General features: G+C 42.0%; 1 protein-coding gene across 1 annotated transcript in view; it reads left to right on the plus strand.

Moving 5' to 3' along the window:
* pdzrn4 (PDZ domain containing ring finger 4) overlaps window positions 1-6,417 on the plus strand; it is a 62,594-nt gene extending 56,177 nt beyond the window's left edge. The window contains exons 6-8 of the mRNA XM_047819211.1: window positions 629-730; window positions 1,614-1,739; window positions 3,703-6,417. Of these exons, the coding sequence (XP_047675167.1) occupies window positions 629-730; window positions 1,614-1,739; window positions 3,703-5,112 (1,638 nt within the window). The 3' untranslated portion in view covers window positions 5,113-6,417. The remainder of the gene's footprint in view (window positions 1-628; window positions 731-1,613; window positions 1,740-3,702) is intronic.
* Window positions 6,418-14,391: the final 7,974 nt, after the last annotated feature.

The raw sequence follows: 14,391 nt of genomic DNA on the forward strand, positions 1-14,391 counted from the left end.
TGTGTGTGTGTGTGTGAGTGTGTTTGGCATGTCTGTGTGAGTGTGTGTGTGTTTGGTATGTTTGTGTGTGTTTGGCGTGTGTGTGTGTGTGTGTGTGTGTGTGTGTTTGGCATGTCTGTGTGAGTGTGTGTGTGTTTGGTATGTTTGTGTGTGTTTGGCGTGTGTGTGTGTGTGTGTGTGTGTGTTTGACATGTTTGTGTGTGTTTGGTGTGTGTGTTTGGCGTGTGTGTGTGTGTGTGTGTGTGTGTGTGTGTGTGTCTATCCATGACCATTAATTAACCTGTTTAAGAAAATATACTAAAATATAGTATTTATTGCTAAAATATACAATATCATATAACATTACCTTATAAATATTACACTGTGTATGACTTTGTGCATGACTCGTATAACATCACCAGGTTAAGAACGTTCTGATGTGTGGCTTCGATGTAGTTTTATAGACCGTCGGATTGTTTACGGAGTCTTTGTGACATAAACTTGAGTTCATAAACTTCCTGCCTTTGTTTGCTGTGTTTGTTTCTTTTCTTTTCTACGAAGAAAAAAGTGTCACGAATAAAGCGATGATCTTTAGTGTCTTTAGCTCAGACCGAGAGTGATCTTGTCTATCACTGTGTTTCCTCTGCAGATAAATGGTCAGGATGTGCAGAACAGAGAGGAAGCAGTGGCGTTGCTGTCTTCTGAGGACACTAGAAGCATTGTACTGCTTGTAGCCAGACCAGAGATGCAGGTGGACACACACACACACGCACACACACACACACACACATATGCACACACACACATAAGTGCACTTGAATCCCTTCACACCAACAGGGAAATAATAGCAGCAAAGAGCAAGAATTATACACCATTAGACACCATAATAGCCTCATCTGTGGTAGCCTCTGACTCTTAAAGGTGTTTTCTTCAGCACTCAACAGAGCATTAAAAAGCTTGGCATTTAATTTTATTTCTGCCAGTAAACATACCCAGAGCACAGGGTGTGTCCGGCCCCCGTTCCGTGCTGATGACCGACACGTTCACCCGGTCATGTTTTATTTTTCTTGCTTTGTCGGTGTAATTGACTTCCAGCAGTCACCCATAAAAAAAATAATTGCATACTAATGCTGTATGAATTTAAACCTTTGACCGAGTCGAACGGCCCCTGACAGACCAGAGCGGCGGAGCTCGTCCCACCGTTAATGGACTCTCTATTCTATCTCCCTGTAATTAAATGCTTCTATGATAATAAATTTGAATCCATAAATATGGATCATGCTTTATGGGCACGGACCAGACAGAGAGCTGATGTAAGAAATTAAAGAAGAGGGTCAGAAGGCCATCGTTCTGTATATTGACCATCTGATACGAGAGCCTGCTTCATTAAATACCAGACACAAAGTTTATTATCCTGCGGCAATCTAATAAGCATTGCAAAATTTGATAAAATGCACGGGCTTGTTTTACAGTACAAGACCATGATCCGTCTAGCACAAGTTAGTAGACCGATATGAAAGCGATTCCCAATTCCCGAGGTTCAAATAATGCTCTGTTTTGTTTCTCTGTCTTTTGTTATAGTATTTATATCCAGTTTATGTAACAGGGTTAATCTCTCTATCTGATGTCTGCAGTTGGAGGAGGCCTGGTTGGATGATGAGCACACAGAGTTTTTAGAAGAACTCAAAATGGAAATGCTAGAAGAACAAAGAAGAGAGGAGGAAGAGATGGAGAGAGCAGCCAGAGAAGAAGAAGAGCAGGTTGGTCGGGGAATATTACTGAATATTATACATGGGTGGTGATGGTTGAGCATGTTGTTCAAGAGGTCTTTTTTATTTGGCTAAATATACAGGTAGCCGTGGTCATCGTTGATAAAAAAAAAAAGTCCTCACTTATTACAAACAGCAGATTGAGTTTAAAACAGAATCATATGCGGTCTATTAAACAGGTTAACAACACAGCCGGGGTATTATTAGAAATCTAGCAATGCAGGAGGCCAAGAAGTAGGAACTGAGGAACTGGGTGTAAAATTGGAATCACTCCTGCAAGATGAAGACAGACATGTAAATATGCACATGGTATTGGGAAATAATAAAGCCAGTAACCCAGAACATGTGATCTGGGGTAGAGTGAAATCCAGAGCCAGATATATAAAGCTTCTATGAAAAATAATCACTTCTTAATGCATGACTCATGAGGGAAAACAACGGGTGACACATGCTTCTATTCCACCTGAAAGAACCGGGTGCTGGTTCAGAGCTAGCGCTGGTGCTGGTTCAAAGTTGGTTCCACTGGTGAACCTTCTAAGAACCGGTTTGCCTTTCCACCGGTTAGAGAGTCGTCACAGCGCCGAGTGTGACATCACTGTATACGTGTCACGTGTCCCAGCGACGTTAGCGCAGCTGCGGCAAACACAAACACATCAACGATGGCGGATGTTGCTTTACTGTTAATGCTCATGGCTTTGCGAACCTACATCGGCATCCAAACGCGGCGAATGAAACGTGTACGTGCGGCTCCGTGTAATCTGTATATACGGAGGTTGTGATCGATAAAGTACATAACGTTATTTTATAGTTAACGCAGAAAAAAAGTTAGCCTTAGCATGTAGGTACCTACTATCATGTGTGCTGATAATGTATCATATCGCGGTAAAGTAAAAGTGTATTAAACATTAGTATACTTAAGGTACGTTATCAAATGCGCTAACAGTAACCCCGCCCACAGCTCCTGACGCGAGCGGTTCTTAAGTCTAGACCAGCAACGTTTTGGTGCTACTTAAGAACCACTTTTCCTGGCGCTATCGAAACAGAAAGAACTGGTTCTAAATTAGGCTCCGAACCTGCGCTCGAACTGCCTCGGGGGAAAAGGGGCAACAGATCACTGGATAGTACAGGTGGTGGTGCTGCAACCTTGCAAACCTTACTATAGCATTGTCTTCTCAATGGGGAGAAGTGATTGAGTCCTTTGATCTCATATATGGAGCAAAGTCTGGGGCAGAAACTGGGTCAAGACAAAAACAGGATTGGGTAGAACTGGATACGACACCGCGGCTGCATCAAGGGCTGAAACTAAAGCTCAGTCAAGGGATGAAATGTGTCATGAGCCATGGGCTGGGACTGAGACACACAGACTGAGAGATGGAGAGAGTCTGGGACTGTATTTGGGGAAGGAGAGAGGCTTGAGGCTTGAGTGTGGAACATGCATGAGATCAAGGCCAAACATAGGGATGTGATCTGTGACAGGAGGTAAGGCAGAAATAAGTGCAGAAAGCTGTGACCAAAATCGAAGCCAAGGCATGATCTGGGGTTGAAGCTGCAGCTGGAAAAGATGATTTCTAAAGTAGTACAAAAAAGGAAACCTCTAGAAATCCTGTCATTATTTCTGGCAAATGATAATTGAAGGTCTTCTGAGACAAAAGGAATCTGTTGACAAACACACACACACACACACACACACACACACACACACACACACACACACACACACAAAGTTGCAGCCATTCCTGGCTCTCAGCCAAGAGCTCTGCACGTAGCCCAAGCTGGTTTGCTGCATCCATGTGACTTTTGTAGCACATTTCATACAGTATATGTGAAATATTGCAAGAAAATGCATGGATGATTAGAAGAATTAGCTGTCAATGCATTTTTTTTGCCAGATGAAAAAAATGCTATGAACTCCAAACAGATCTTTTTAAAATATAAATTTGAACTGTCTTTTCAGGTCAGGAAAGCAAAGCAGGAGGATGTGATGGGCAGCAGTGCTTCCTGCTCGTCCAGCCAGGACAGGAGTTGTGCTGCTGGATCCATGCACCATGGGGCTGATAGCTCTGAGCAGAGTGTTCTGGCCCAGCTCCAGAAGAGACTCTCCCGGTGTCTGAGGCAGCGACGGGAGGACCAAGACTCACCAAGAGAAGAGGAGGGGCGTTCTGAAGGCGAGTGCTACCAGCAGCTACTGCAGCTAAAGTGCCAAATCCGTAACAGCGGAGAGTACGACCTTTTCTATAGCCGCAGCAGCACCATCGAGTGCAGCCTGACTGAACAGGGCGGGAGCGGCGGTATGGAGCGTGAGCTTCGGCTCCTCAACGAGGAACTGCGTAGCATTGAGCTGGAATGCCAGAGCATCATGCAGGCACAGCAGCTCCGAAAAAGGGAGCTGCAGCAAGATGGATCTGCCAAAGAGCAAGGGAAGCAGAGTCCTCACCGAGGAAAGCTGGCCCACATAAGTGAACGTCCAGAGAAGTCAGACAAGGACAGCTCCAGTGCTTATAACACGGCAGAGAGCTCACGGAGTACACCTCTACTCATGGACCGTTCACCAGAACATTCTGTGCAGAGACTAGTCAGCCTGACTAATCAGAAAAACCTGAGGAGCACTATGCTTGTGGGACGTGGCTCCGCCCCCTGTCCCCCTGTAAGAAGGGCTCCGAGTGGCAGCCCTGACCACAGCAACCCCTCTGAATCGGAGCAGACACCCCCGGCAGAGGAAGAGAGCTTACCAAGGAAAGCGAGAACGTTAAGATCACGCATCCCCTACCTCTCCCCTCGGCACCAGCACGTAGACATCCCATCCCACGCCACACACTACCAGAGCTACATGCAGCTAATTCAGCAAAGCTCAGCTGTAGAATACGCACAATGTCAGCTCAGTCTTCCTGCGCAGCCCTCTGAGCCAAAACTTGAGTGGAAGGTAAAGGTGCGCAGTGACGGCACACGCTACATTACCAAGCGGCCAGTTCGGGACCGGCTGCTGCGCGAGCGAGCACTTAAGATCAAAGAAGAACGCAGCGGCGGTATGACCACGGACGACGACACCATGAGTGAGATGAAGATGGGCCGCTACTGGAGCAAGGAAGAGCGCAAGCAGCAGTTGCTGAGGGCCAAAGAGCAGCGGCGACGGCGTGAATTTATGCAGCGCTGCCGGCTCGAGAGTCTGAAAGAGTGCCCGCAGAGCAGTGGCGAGGGCCGCAAAGAGCTCAGCATCATCGAACTCAGTCAACGCAAGATGATGAAGAAGCGCAACAAGAAGATCCTCGACAACTGGATGACCATTCAGGAGCTAATGACGCATGGAGCAAAAGCACCCGAAGGGGCCAAAGTTCACAATGCCTTCCTTTCAGTTACAACTGTATAGAGAGCCACTCTGACTCAAACTCTACCCCATGTGGTACGATCTACTTTTGCCTCGTTCAATGTGGCGATTTTTATGAGAGGAAAAAAAAAAGTATTTTTCTCACTTTGTAACTTTGAATGAACATTTTGTAAACAGTCTATCGACAGGTTCATCACATTTGTAATGCGATTTTTTTTCGTTCACAAATTTCGAGGGTTTTCATGACACCTGCAGTGAGAAACTCTTTGGTGCAAAAATTCCAAAGTGCTAATTTGTGTTAAAAGCTGCTCTTTTTTAGTATTTGCTGCATCCATACCTCTGTTATGTACTCATATTCAGATTTCTGTTCATTGGGAAATAAACTGCCATGTAATTACGGTATCAGCTTTTCTTTTTTGGTTTCCGTGCCGGTTTCATTGTTTCAGCTGCGACTTTGAATGGAAATTCGACATACAGTAATATCTCGCACCTAGACACAAAATGCAGCATTTCTCTGGAGAACCTTACTCACTCAGTTACACTGTAAGAGTCTGACCAACCCAGCCACCAGCAACAGGCCGATACCAGCAGACACACGGTAGCGCTCTGGACGAACACGGTTTCTTTAAAGATTTCACACGATTGATGCTACAGCGTTACATCGTTAATCGATTTTCCAGTCCAGTGAGCACCCTGAACTGAATTGTTTCCTCAAGGGCTTCATAATTAGTCGATCGGGTGAATCCCGGGTCTTACAAATATAACACTGTGCAAAGCAAAGCACCATGAAAGAATAACGAGAACCAGGAAATGAACGACTGTATAAAGTCTGTATTCACCTTGAAAAATATTTGAGTTAAAGTATGTATGATGTCGGTGAACTCGGTTAACGGAGGTCATCGGTATACTGGCATTTTATTTATAACCTGAAATCGACAGTTTAAAACTCGGTTTAAAAGGTGCGAAAATACAACAAATACAAAACCAAACACAAAAAAGAAGGACGGAGTGATATAAGGGAATAGGAATGTTTGGCAAAATGTTACTTCCAACACAGTGGCCTTTTATACGTGAGGAAACACAGAGCAGGATCGGTTACGTAGCGTAGTTTCTCCGAAACGTAACTACAAGCAAACGAATACTATGGACTCGTGTCTTTACTACAAATCCGTCATTAAAATGCCTTTTTTTTTAAAGAAGCTATGTAAATGTAGAAATGTACATTTCTGTAATTGTACTGACTAAATGTTGATTGTCTTATTTCAAGTGATATGTAGTAGGCTTTCCTGGCCAGGTGAATGTGTGGTCATTGTGATACTTTGAAATAAATTGTTGGGTTTTTTTTTCTAATAAAAAACGATCTCTATGCCTCTTCTGTTGTTTTCCTGTTGAAGTCTATTGAGGGTAATGAGTAACAGAGATGGGGGACTCGAGTCATATGACTGGACTTGAGTCAGACTTAAGAATATAAAAAAAAAGACTCGACTTGATTTTGACTTGACGTTCATGACTTGAGACTTGACTCGGACTTGAGTTAAATGACTCAGAGATGGGGGACTCGACTTGACTCGAGTCAGACTTAAGTCGCAAATTGGAGACTTGAGACTTGCTTGACACATATTAGAAAAAGACTCGAGTTGACTTTGACTTGACATTCATGACTCGAGACTTGACTCGGACTTGAGTTAAATGACTCAGAGATGGGGGACACGACTTGACTCGAGTCAGACTTAAGTCACAAATTTGAGACTTGCTTGAAAAATATTTAAAAAAGACTCGACTTGACTTTGACTTGACATTCATGACTCGAGACTTGACTCGGACTTGAGTTAAATGACTCAGAGATGGGGGACTCGACTTGACTCGAGTCAGACTTAAGTCGCAAATTTGAAACTTGCTTGACAAATATTAAAAAAAGACTCGATTTGACTTTGACTTGAAATTCATGACTTGAGACTTGACTCGGACTTGAGTTAAATGACTCAGAGATGGGGGACTCGACTTGACTCGAGTCAGACTTAAGTCATAAATTTGAGACTCGAGACTTTTTTGACAAATATTAAAGAAAGACTCGACTTGACTTTGACTTGACATTCATGACTTGAGACTTGACTGGGACTTGAGTTAAATGACTCAGAAATGGGGGACTCGACTTGACTCGAATCAGACTTAAGTCGCAAATCTGAGACTTCCTTGACAAATATTTAAAAAAGACTCGACTTGACTTTGACTTGACACTCATGACTTGAGACTTACTTGTGATTTGCACATGTGTGACTTAACTCCCACTCCTGATGAGTAATTAGTTACTTGTACATCAGCATGTTAAATTAGCCTTAATCGAACATGAGGCGATTTCTTTGTACGCCACATATTAGGCATTTATGCTCCTTTTCCAGGAGAGATCTTTTTTTTTGTCTTCTTTTCATTCGAGTCTATAATTTAAAGCGGATCATGTTGGATTGCTCCATTTCAAGTTTCCGCCGTGGTCTCTTTATGTTTTAAGCATAAATAACCGAAGAGTGGAGATTCCTTGCACTTTATGGAGAGGTTAATGAATCCCATTCGGTTTTGTCTAAATGACCTCTCTAGCTTGTGATTCTCTGGTTTTTACTCAACAGAATCACAATTAAAATCATCTTCCCCAACTCAATGGTTTATTGCATAATTCACGTCTAACGGGCGCCATTAAAATGCCGTCTGAGCAGGCGGGTTACTTCGGATTTGTGCGCGTACATCAGCTAATTAAGTTCATCCAGGGATGGCTGCAAGACTCACTCAGGTATAATTAAACCAGATCTAGTGACAGTGCTGACATTTGTCAGAGCCATCTAACGAATCAAATAGCAGGACTGACAGAAATGTCAAACTGATAGCGGCACTCGCCTCCTCCACAGGCTTCACTGTGCTGTCCTGCAAGGCCACTGCTCACGTTTCTGAAGCTTTGTTGATAACCTTTAGAATTCCCTGGACAGAGAAGACTACAAATTCCCTTCCATTACGCTGTGGAATGGCAGCTCACCTTCAAGCAATGTTTAGAGGAGGCTTTAATGCACAAAGAGGCTGTCACTTTCACAGCAGCATGAAAGCTCCTCTCTGGACATGTGGAAGAGTAACACAGCCATTGATGCTTGGGATAATGTAGCCATTGTCATTTTTTTTTGTATATTTACGGTGCTTGTGATCTTTGATATGGTAATTGAAGGGCCACGCTAATGGGTGTCCCTGCAGCAGAGATTGTAGGTGTGTGCTGAGATGGAGGTAATTTTATTTTGTCAGCCACTCAGAGACGACGTCTTTATCAGGCTGAGAGGTAGAGTGTGTATTTTCTGAAAGAGAAGAAAGCCAACGTCGCTCACGACATTACTTAGAGCCATTTGCCGCACTTCTGCTTAGGCTTGTTGCAGAGATTCAAACAAATCTGAATATAAATGTAGGTTTATATCCAGGCTCACACTTATTACAGTTACAGCCAGATGCGTTTTACTATTAATCTTTCAACCGTTAAGTCGTAGCGTCAAGCAGGAAAAAAACAATGCTGGATTTTTGAGCTATGAAGAGGGTAATACATTTTTATCACTTTTAAACCTCTAGAGTTCAGTGCCGCTGACAGATTTCATGAAATGCTTCATCTCGCTAGGAATTTGAAAGTAAAATGCATTTAGTTTGACTGGGACGCGTTTTATTCGTCGTTAGCTGTTTCCGTAACACGAAAGCGGAGCATGAAAAATTTAGATATTCCTCCAAAATCTGTGAATATTTCAGCACATAATTAAAATGATAATTAAACCGCATTATTCACCCAACCTCCATTTGGAGTGCAAACTTGTCTTTTCAATGTATTATTTAATAGATTTTATAAAAAAGTATTTTACATAATTAGCTGTTGTTGTTGTTGTTGTTGTTGTTGTAATATGATAAATTTCTTTCTCACACATTGTCACACAGGATTTCAGAAATATTTACTGATGTAGATTTCATTACCTTTGGATTTAAAGGTAATAATATTTTATCTGGACAGAAACGAAAGGTGATTTTAATCTTAATCTGGAGTTAATGAATAATTCAGATTATTAGGCATCGTTTATTTCTCTCCGAGAGCTTGGTGTTAAAAAAGATCTGAATTTTGTTTCTTGATTTTTCTTAAATAAAAAATCATTTTGAAAAAATCATGAAGGAGATCATAGATGGTCTTCATTCATTTTCTACCGCTTATCCGAACTTCTCGGGTCACGGGGAGCCTGTGCCTATCTCAGGCGTCATCGGGCATCGAGGCAGGATACACCCTGGATGGAGTGCCAACCCATCACAGGGCACACACACACTCTCATTCACTCACACACTCACACACTACGGACAATTTTCCAGAGATGCCAATCAACCTTCAATGCATGTCTTTGGACCGGCGGAGGAAACCGGAGTACCCGGAGGAAACCCCCGAGGCACGGGGAGAAAATGCAAACTCCACACACACAAGGCGGAGGCGGGAATTGAACCCCCGACCCTTGAGGTGTGAGGTGAACGTGCTAACCACTAAGCCACCGTGCCCCCCCCCCCCAATAGTCTTGTTAAGTATAAATTAAAGGCTTTTACATAACTCCAAATACGGAACAGCGATCTTACTCTGCAGCTATGTTAAGCCTCTGTCTGCAGATGCTGACCTTGTCACTTTGATATAGTTATTCATCAAAAGGTCACGCGTGCCTTACTAAATATTCATAAGGCTCGATTTTTCAGATCACCGCCAGTCATTTCAGTAAAGTCTGAAGAAAAAGTGACTGTGAACAGACATTTCTCTTATACAGAAGCTAGACTCGGGGCCCTTAACTCATATTTATACTTTAATATGAAGAGAAGCAGATGTGATAATGATGTGCTTTAAATAGTAGCAACCTGGTGAGAGATTCTCATCAATCTCCTCAAATAAATATTTTCATGTGTAAATTATGTTAAGGAAGCACAAGCTACGCTTTTAACGAGCCCAGATGTCTGCACATCCCACCAACCTGCTCCTCGGCATCTCCGGTCGTTTCTGTTACACGGAGATAAAGCGTTTCTAGCACGATTTTTTTTTTTCACATCTGAACGTTGACACCACGTTCCGACACGCTCATTAAAATGACTAAGGTTCAAAGCAAAGAATAAGGAAAATATCCCAGTATTCCTACTGTGTGTGATTTTGTGTTAGATTTTAAAACTCACTTACACTACAATAGCTAATTACAGTAACCGTGCTGCGCTAGGACGTTTCCTGCCGTGAGCATGCTACGTTCCTCACACAACCGAAGATAAAGCAGGAAACTACAAAAGTACAATAAATCTTTTGAATTTTTTTTGTTGTTGTTGAAGAAGGAAAAGGACATAAAAATGCCTTGGCAGCAACTTTCTCATTTCTTTTATGCAGGCATGTGGCCCAAAGAATTAGGATCTGGAATAGGATCAAAGTAATCTGGCTAAGTGGAAGAACGATCTAACGCTAGAATATATTATGGATAGTGAAAATCTAATAAAGGGGGCCAAAACTTATAAACAGGCTTTAAAATGGTTCAGTAATGTGTGAGTAAGTTAACTGGATTAAATGTGGCCTTCACTTATATATAATGACAACTTGTCTTTGATTGGCATCGGATAGACACTTTAAAATGGTGGAGCAGTCATTATATTGTAAAGACTGATGCAAGATTTTGCTTAGTACTCAACAGATGTGGGGGTAAGTCACACACGTGCGAGTCACAAGTAAGTCTCAAGTCATGAATGTCAAAGTCAAGTCGAGACTTTTTTAATATTTGTCAAGCAAGTCTCAAGTCTCAAATTTTGCAACTTAAGTCTGACTCGAGTCAAGTTGAGTCCCCCATCTCTGAGTCATTTAACTCAAGTCCGAGTCAAGTCTCGAGTCATGAATGTCAAGCCAAAGTCGAGTCTTTTTTAATATTTGTCAAGCACGTCTCAAGTCTCAAATTTTGCGACTTAAGTCTGACTCGAGTCAAGTCGAGTCCCCCGTCTCTGAGTCATTTAACTCAAGTCCGAGTCAAGTCTCGAGTCATGAATGTCAAGCCAAAGTCGAGTCTTTTTTAATATTTGTCAAGCAAGTCTCAAGTCTCAAATTTTGCGACTTAAGTCTGACTCGAGTCAAGTCGAGTCCCCCATCTCTGAGTCATTTAACTCAAGTCCGAGTCAAGTCTCGAGTCATGAATGTCAAGTCAAAGTCAAGTCGAGTCTTTTTTTAATATTTGTCAAGCAAGTCTCAAATTTTGCGACTTAAGTCTGACTCGAGTCAAGTGGAGTCCCCCATCTCTGAGTCATTTAACTCAAGTCCGAGTCAAGTCTCAAGTCATGAACGTCAAGTCAACGTCAAGTCTTTTTTTAATATATGTCAAGCCGGTCTCAAGTCTCAAATTTGTGACTAAAATCTGACACGAGTCAAGTCGAGTCTCCTGTTTCTGAGTCATTTAACTCAAGTCTGAGTCAAGTCTCGAGTCATGAATGTCGAGTCCTACATCTCTGGTACTCAGATATTATAACCACTATTTTTTATAGTTTAAGACTTAACAACACCGTGACTATATATCTATGCTCAAGAATATCGCTCATATGTTGATGTAATTGGTTTAATTATGCTCATTTCTATAAAGGGTTCTATTTTTTTTTTTTTGTCAAAAAATAAGTTGTTTCTAAGTTAATAAAAAAATAAAAGATTTAAAAAACATCAATCAATTAAAGCTAAAACTATACGCTATTTATCAAATCATAAATCTGTGATAGAACCAATTATCTGTGACGTCAGCAGAAAGCGGTTTTATCATCGACATGGAGGATAAAAACAAAGAAAGAAAGAGAAGAAAGACTTACGATAAGGACAAGAAGTAGGACGTGTTAATATAGGATCAGCTTTCCAGCGCTGGAGAGAACTGAAGGAGCAGGAAGTTGGCCACATATTCACAGGTCGGAGTTTCCCGAGTCAATAACTCCTGAGCTAAACGCTGTTACTACACAAATAACACCTCTTTTCTATCGTAGTAATGTAGAGAGGCAGCTACAACCGCGTTTTGTGTAGTAACAGCGTTTAGCTCAGGAGTTATCGACTCGGGAAACTCCGACCTGTGAATATGTGGCCGACTTTACTTAAGACGCCGAGGCGCTTTTTTCCTTCTCGATAGGTGAGTAACGTTGGTTTTGCTTTGTTACACAGAACTAATATATGCCTTTGTCCTTTACATCATTATGCTTGTGTGGCATTTTTGCTTGTTTGTTTATCTACAATCGTATTGTTCTTCCCTTCAGCTATGATAAAGACACGTTTCTTTCCGTCAGTCGCCTGGGTTACGTATGTACGTGTGAGCGGAGCTATCGATACAGGGGTGGGACCCGTTTGGGTTAGGGGCGTGTTTGTTTTGGTGATTTCAAATGTCAACATTGGCTTTCAAACGACGGAGACCGCACCTTTAAACTGGATTGATATTACAGTGGCTATTTTTATCATATAATGGGATTATTATATAACAAATATACATTATATTTACCATTATGCTTATTCGATGATATATTTCAAGTTTAAAATATTCTAATCTGTTGGCAGGTCATTTTCTTTCTTTCTTTCTTTCTTTCTTTCTTTCTTTCTTTCTTTCTTTCTTTACTTATTTCTTTCTCAGTGTCGAATTTAATGCTGTCGATATTTATCTGCAAAAAATCTTGAAGTAGGTTTATTAATATTATATTTTGTTTACTGCAAGCTATTAATAAAAATACTGGTTAACTTTGACTATTTTGAAGACCATCAAAGTACATGTTTGATGAACATCCTGTTTCAAAGCCATGGCCATTTAGATTTCAGTCCGATCCCATTTTATTTGTATAGCGTTTTTAACAACGGACACAAAGCGGCTTTACGGGAATGTAAATATTCTGATTAAAAATGACAAAGATTTAAATGAAATTATATTTATATTCATAAGGATTTAGATCACACTTAATAATCTCCAGGCTTCCCACGAGATGTCGGAGCGTGACTGTGGGGATTTGTGTTCATTTAGCTTCAAGAGCATAAGTGAGATCAAACAGTGATGTTGGATGAAGATGCTTTAGGCACCGAGTGGGTTTCAGTTTATTTCAAAGATGTTTGGTGAGTTTGAGGTTAGGATTCGAGTTCTTACACTGAAACTTAACAAATTATGTGTTCATACAGCTTACTTTGTGCATAAGGGCTTAGTCATTCTGGTACACCATAATTCTGATGAGTCAAAGGTTCAAACTACAGGTCTGGAAATCAGCTGTCTAGTAAATTAAGCTCTTTAGTGTATTTCCACTTTTCATTTAAAAGTACTGTTTAAAGATTCAGGCCAAAAGCTTTACACACAATTATCTGTGAACGATCTATAACAGGAACTGCATTTGAACAATACTACTGTATGTTGTTATTTTACAGCAATTCAACTCGATTCAAGTTTATCTGTACGGCGCTTTTTACAATCGACGACGTCTCAGAGTAGCTTTACAGAACATTATCATAGAACAAAAAGTTAATATAAAGAATAATATAAAGATTAATAGAACACAAAATAGGGGGGGCACTGTGGGTTAGTGGTTAGCACGTTCGCCTCACACCTCCAGGGTCGGGGGTTCGATTCCCACCTCCGCCTTGTGTGTGTGTGTGGAGTTTGCATGTTCTCCCCGTGCCTCGGGGGTTTCCTCCGGGTACTCCGGTTTCCTCCTCCGGTCCAAAGACATGCATGGTAGGTTGATTGGCATCTCTGGAAAATTGTCCGTAGTGTGTGTGTGTGAATGAGAGTGTGTGTGTGCCCTGTGATGGGTTGGCACTCCGTCCAGGGTGTATCCTGCCTCGATGCCCGATGACGCCTGAGATAGGCACAGGCTCCCCGTGACCCGAGAAGTTCGGCTAAGCGGTAGAAAATGAATGGATGAATGAATTGAATGCTTTAAGATGTTTTGGGTGACACATGACTTCCACACCGTATAACTAGAATTCCATATGCTTTCCTCATCAGTTCTCCGCTGCTTCTCTCTTCTGTCACAAACTCAACATCCATCAGAAAAAAAACTGGCCTGATTGTTATACTCCTAAACTATGGATTGCAACCAACTGATGCCAAGAGATGCCAATCAACCTACCATGCATGTCTTTGGACCGGGGGAGGAAACCGAAGTACCCGGAGGAAACCCCCGAGGCACGGGGAGAACATGCAAACTCCACACACACAAAGCGGAGGTGGGAATCGAACCCCTAACCCTGGAGGTGTGAGGCAAACGTGCTAACCACTAAGCCACCGTGCCCCCCCCCCCCCCGTAATAGATTCAATTCAATTC

This window comes from Tachysurus fulvidraco, chromosome 10 (assembly GCF_022655615.1).
Source record: "Tachysurus fulvidraco isolate hzauxx_2018 chromosome 10, HZAU_PFXX_2.0, whole genome shotgun sequence".
NCBI classification, from domain to species: domain Eukaryota; kingdom Metazoa; phylum Chordata; class Actinopteri; order Siluriformes; family Bagridae; genus Tachysurus; species Tachysurus fulvidraco.